At 39.7% G+C, this 5,560-nt stretch overlaps 1 protein-coding gene across 1 annotated transcript in view; it reads left to right on the forward strand.

The window, feature by feature from the left end:
• Positions 1-1,148: 1,148 nt before the first annotated feature.
• Positions 1,149-5,560, forward strand: part of LOC108362877 (uncharacterized) — a 70,171-nt gene continuing 65,759 nt past the window's right edge. The window contains exons 1-2 of the mRNA XM_017616030.1: positions 1,149-1,652; positions 1,724-2,247. Coding sequence (XP_017471519.1) covers positions 1,288-1,652; positions 1,724-2,247 — 889 coding nt within the window. The 5' untranslated portion in view covers positions 1,149-1,287. The remainder of the gene's footprint in view (positions 1,653-1,723; positions 2,248-5,560) is intronic.

Here is a 5,560-nt window from a genome sequence, read left to right on the forward strand (position 1 = left end):
GTCCTGCTGCCATTTGCACATATTCTGCATGTACTCTCATAAAATTAAACAACAATCAATTTTTTATAAAAAAGCTGTAATATACTAAAAGTATTTATTTGTTTGAACGTGCACAATCTAACTGCGCATGTATTGAGTGTAAATAACGTGTAAATTTAGTGGAAAGTGCATTATATATTGTGAAATAGTCCAATACAAGTTGGTGAAAATTACAAACTTTAATAACAAATTACTTAAAAACTATAAAGTTGCGCGCTTTGAAACTTCATACAGGGAACTATTAGACCCCCATCTACCTCCCATATTTTTCTTAATGCTAAACTCCGGGGTTAGCAATCTAAAGCCCACCCTGTAGACGGCGTCGTTTTCCAATTTTTTATGGGAAACAACAACACCACAGATTTTACGGTTAGAAAACGTCTTAAAATGTAGACGTCTACATTTTGAGACACTATTTGGAACGAACTGTGACCACCCCAATTGTGACGAAGTGAAGGCTCCCAAAGTTAAGTAAAAATTTCAATTGAAGTGACAGCGGCAGCTCTGGTACTTGGTTCAAAAGTATCGATACATAAAGTATCGCGTATTTACTTGTATTTACTCAAGAATGATAGAATACAAGATTGCGCCGATCAGAGAGGATTTTTGAGAATAACTTTTGTGTGACGTCACACTGGTGCAATTGCGAGAGAGAAATGCCAAAACGTGAGCAAGAATGGAAGAAGAAGAAAAAATGATGCAAAGGAAAACGTAAACAAGTTGCACCAGTGTGACGTCATGCAAACAACGATTCTGTCAAATTCGTTAAGAGAAAAATAGCGGTACCGAGATCGGCGCAACCTTTGTATTCTCTCAATCGTGGTATTTACTCTTATCATTTCATCCCTACTTGCAAGTTATTTGGCTTTTCTGAAATTTCTTGCTGTTTTTTATTTGATAAACATGGACTTCTAATAGCCCGAACACAATGAAAACGACGAGCTACGGACTACAGCTGTCAAATTATTTTAACACGTACTCATATGTAGATAATTATTTTGGCGACGACCGGGCTACGCGACGGCTGTGGTTGTAGCCAGATTAGATCTATTTCTATTTTTCCGGTGACAGATAAGGTTCTTCCTCTTCTTTTATGTCAAACTCATACAAATTCATGATGTCGCTGCCGCGTTCAAAAAAATCATGTCGCCATCGACAAAGCGTTTAGATAATGAATGAAGATAACAAAGTGGAAGCTGTAGCCCGTAGCTCGTCGTTTTCAATGTGTTCAGAACTTAATATTGAATCATGGACTTCGACGATACCTTTGATTTAATAATAATAATATTATTACTAAATGAGGCCCGTAAATGCCTTGACGTAATATTGAGTAGTCGAACTTCTCATGATCAGGAAGTGTACACAAGGCCGAAAAGAATAGTTAACTTTACCAGAAATGTTAAAAGTGCTGAAAGGGATGTCGAAAGGGATATTGCTGTGTTTAATCAGTATTTTGATAAAATATGTAATAAAGATGAAGAAGTGTTCAATGATATGGTGAATATGTCAAAAGAAGTCTTTGATCTACTCTTTAACTTAGTCAAACAGGACTTAACTAAGCATTCGAATCGTCCATCTATTACACCAAAATGTAGATTATTTGTAACCCTTGTGTAAGTAATAAATTATATGTATGTATATTTCATACCTTCAGTAATTCTTTTATGTAATAATTTTAACACAGATACCTGGCAAATGGAGGCTCCAGAAGAATGCTGGCGTCTGCTTTCGAATTGGGACTGTCCACGGTGCAAAAGATTGTGATCGAAACATGTCAGGTTGTTTGGAGCTCATTATCTCTTACATATCTGCCCATTGAGCAGGCTCCAGACTGGATTGCGCTGTCACAGCAGTTTGAATCGAAATGGAATTTGCCCAACTGCTTGGGAGCAATAGACATAAAAACCATTATATTAAAATGCCCTAACAAAGATATTCCAAATTTGTACGACAAAAAGGGAAAATATTCTATTGCAATGCTTGGTGCTTGTGATGCCAATTATACCTTCACTGGTGTAGATGTTGCGGTGTTTGGGTACAAAGAAGATAATGTAGTTTGGAATACCGGGTTTGCAGAAAAACTATTTGCAGGCAGATTAAACTTGCCGGAAGATAACATTCTTCCAAATAGCAACATAGAATTTCCGTATTATTTCGTGGGCGACACATTAAGTCCCCTAAAAAATCACATAATGAGAATATATCCAGGTAAGCAGTAATTTTATGCGTTAGATGTTTACGCCTAAAAATCTTGTAGAAGCAAATACCCATAAGATAGATTCCAAAACTATAGAAAACCTTAAATCTTCAGATCGTACTATGTCATGTCGTCAGCGTTACGCATTTTCCAAAATAATTCAAATGAGAATTATATTTGTTTCGTTCCTGATTTAATTTTTCATTGAATTATTTTGAATTGCTACTTTACTTAAATTAACGGCAGCTCTAGGAAGCGTGCAGCCTCGACGGGGTCTGTCCATAGGGACAGGGGCGTTAGCGTGGTGGATTTAGAGGGCATACGAAGAGATGCTGTGAGTCATGGGGCGACTCTCCGCATGCCGGGCATTGATTGAGGATATCTTCGTTTAATCTGCTCAGGTTGGAGTTCAACCTGCTGTAGTAACCAGATCGCAGTTGGGAAGTTCTGTTAAAGGCCTGGCGGTAAGCTGTCGGGTCCAGAGGTTGTTTAATGAACCTCGTCCAAGTGGTAAAAAGTGTGGATGAGGATTTTGTAGGGGAGAGGGTTAGGCTCCGTGCAGTGAAGAAGCGAAAAAGCTCGGCGAGATAACCGTTTACACACACAAGTCATCAGTTCCATTCCCGGACGCCATGATCAAGCAATCCTCAGCATAAGAGACAATCGAGACTCCCTCTGGTGGTTGGGGGAGCTTTGAAATGTAAAAGTTAAACAGTAATGCGGATAGGCACCACTCTGTGGAACCCCCTATTTTATTTTCCTCGGTTTGCTCGATTTGTTTCTAAAAGTTACTGACGAGATAACTCTCACTCAGATAATTCGCCGACCACCGTTTGAGTCCCTGTGGGAGAGAGGAGGCCTCTATGTCTTCTAGTAGCGTTGAATGGCTGACAGTGTTGAACGCCTTTGACAGGTCCAGCGCTACTAGAATGGTTCTGCCACAGGGGCGTTTTCGGTTTAGGCCACGAGTTATCTGGGTATTTATGGCGTTTAGTGCTGTTCTTGTGCTGTGCACTTTACGGAATCCATGCGGATGCTTCGCTGGGGTCAGGTGGTTTAATGTCTAGTGTAGATGTTCGGGTGAACCTAAGGAAATTCTCAGTTGGGTCTACGGAATGATGTATGATGGGAAATTGTATTATGTTAAAACAAAACAAAAAACATAACCGAGCTACCCACCTGGTTTTCTATGTTCTCTTTAAATACTAGTTCTGTTCCATATGCTTCCTGGGCCGGGAATCAAGGAATCCCCAAATCGGTTAATTCAACTTGTTACTTAAAGTGCAAGACTACTATATGGACTATTAGTCAAATGGAAATCAAATTTGATTTGGAACAAGTGTAGAATTTATTTGCATAAACTGGTTTGATAGGATACTTCGATCTAATTACATCTAGTGCCAATAAAACCAAATTTTTCAATATTACAGTCCATGGTACAAAAAGAAGCTAGTTTCATTTCAAAAGTTTTGACAAAATATAAGTTTTGAAGTTTCATAAGTTGTACAAAATTATGAGCTACCTTCCCACATTGATAGCAATCAAACAATACCTCAGAGGATCTACTGTTGTGCGTGGGGAATGTTCTGTTATTTGTACAATGATTTTTTGGTGGGGAGCGGAGGGCCCATTTCAAAATGGGGTAAAATTAGCATTTTCACAAAGAAAAATGAAACTCGTGTTAGGCGTACTCCTTCCTAAATAAACCCTTGTACAAATAACCGAACCGTACGCGAACTGTCTTACTTACTTGTCTAAGATGAAACTGCAGTAGTTTTCATCTTATGTGGATAATTTTTGTCACAACTACACAGTTTCGTGCCTATTATTATTGTGGGACCTCCACTTGTTTTACAATTTTTAATCTAAGAATACTTTTGTGAAAGTTGTTTAATTTGTCAATTTTTGAAAAACTTTCATTCACATTTTTTCCTTGTTTGGAACGCAACAAAATTAATTTTTTTAAAAATATAAGTTTTTACTAGTCACTTAGTAAGCAACAATTGGTGACCCCGATTTTTATACCCAAGCGCACTTGTGCACAAGGGTATTATAATTTTGTTCACATAACGGTTGTTTGTAACAGGCAAAACGAATCGAGATAGATATAGACAAATGTATACATAAATGATCAGGATGAAAAGAGAAATCGATTAAGCGGTGACTGTCTGTCCGTCCGTCCGTGCACACGATAACTCGAGTAAAAATTAATATATCTTAACGAAACTTGGTACGTGTACTTCTTTCGGACGTAGGACGGATGGTATTGAAAATGGGAAAAATCGGACAATAACCACGCCTACCTCCCATATAACACTAATTTTCAGAAATACGAAAACTGCGATATTTTAGTAACTACTGAAGATTATTCACTCAAAATTGATATTTACAATAATTTTTAGACGAAAATTGAGACTATTATAAATTTTTGAAAAAATGGGCGTAGCCACGCCCACTTATGGTTACATGTGTATATCTTGGCAACCGCTGCACCGATTTCTTCCAAACTTGGCACTGTTATTGGCCTTGGTACAGGACACCAAATGGCCGAAAATTTTTAAAATCGGACAATAACCACGCCCACATCCTATATAACGGTAATTTGGAGAAATACGAAATCTTCGATAAATCAGTAAATATTAAAGCTAATTTATTGTTGTTGTTGTAGCGGCTACAACAACCCCGCCCAGGACGGTTGGTATCTCAGTCGTTGTCGTCAAGTTCCACTAACGGCAACCCTAGGAAGCGGGCAGCTTCTATGGGGTTTGTCCACAGGGACAAGGCCGTTAGGGTTGTCGGGTTTTCCGGGCATGCGAAGAGATGTTTCGAGTCATGTGGGATCTCTCCGCATGCCGGACACTCATTCGGCACATCCTCATTCAACCTACTCAGGTAGGAGTTCAACCTGCTGCAGTAGCCGGAGCGAAGTTGTGCAAGTGTTGTGCGAGTCTCCCGAGACAGATGAAGCTCCGTCTCGTCTATGTCCGGGGGTGGTATGCCTAGAACGGCATTCACAGGTCTAGAGTCTACATAACTCGAGACTGAGTCCCTGTGAATGCCGTTCAGGGCCTGTCGGTAAGCTATCGGGTCCAGAGGTTGCTTGATGAACCTCTGGACTTCGTCTGTCAGTTCATATAGATGCCTCCAGACGCGCCTAGGCGCGGGCTCCTATGCAAGCAGCTGTCTGCTTGGGTGGCCACTTCTGNTGTGTATATCTTGGCAACCGCTGCACCGATTTCTTCCAAACTTGGCACTGTTATTGGCCTTGGTACAGGACACCAAATGGCCGAAAATTTTTAAAATCGGACAATAACCACGCCCACA

This window comes from Rhagoletis zephyria, unplaced genomic scaffold (genome assembly GCF_001687245.7).
Source record: "Rhagoletis zephyria isolate East Lansing unplaced genomic scaffold, Rhagoletis_zephyria_1.1 Rzeph_scaffold_01132, whole genome shotgun sequence".
In the NCBI taxonomy this organism is placed as follows: Eukaryota; Metazoa; Arthropoda; class Insecta; order Diptera; family Tephritidae; genus Rhagoletis; species Rhagoletis zephyria.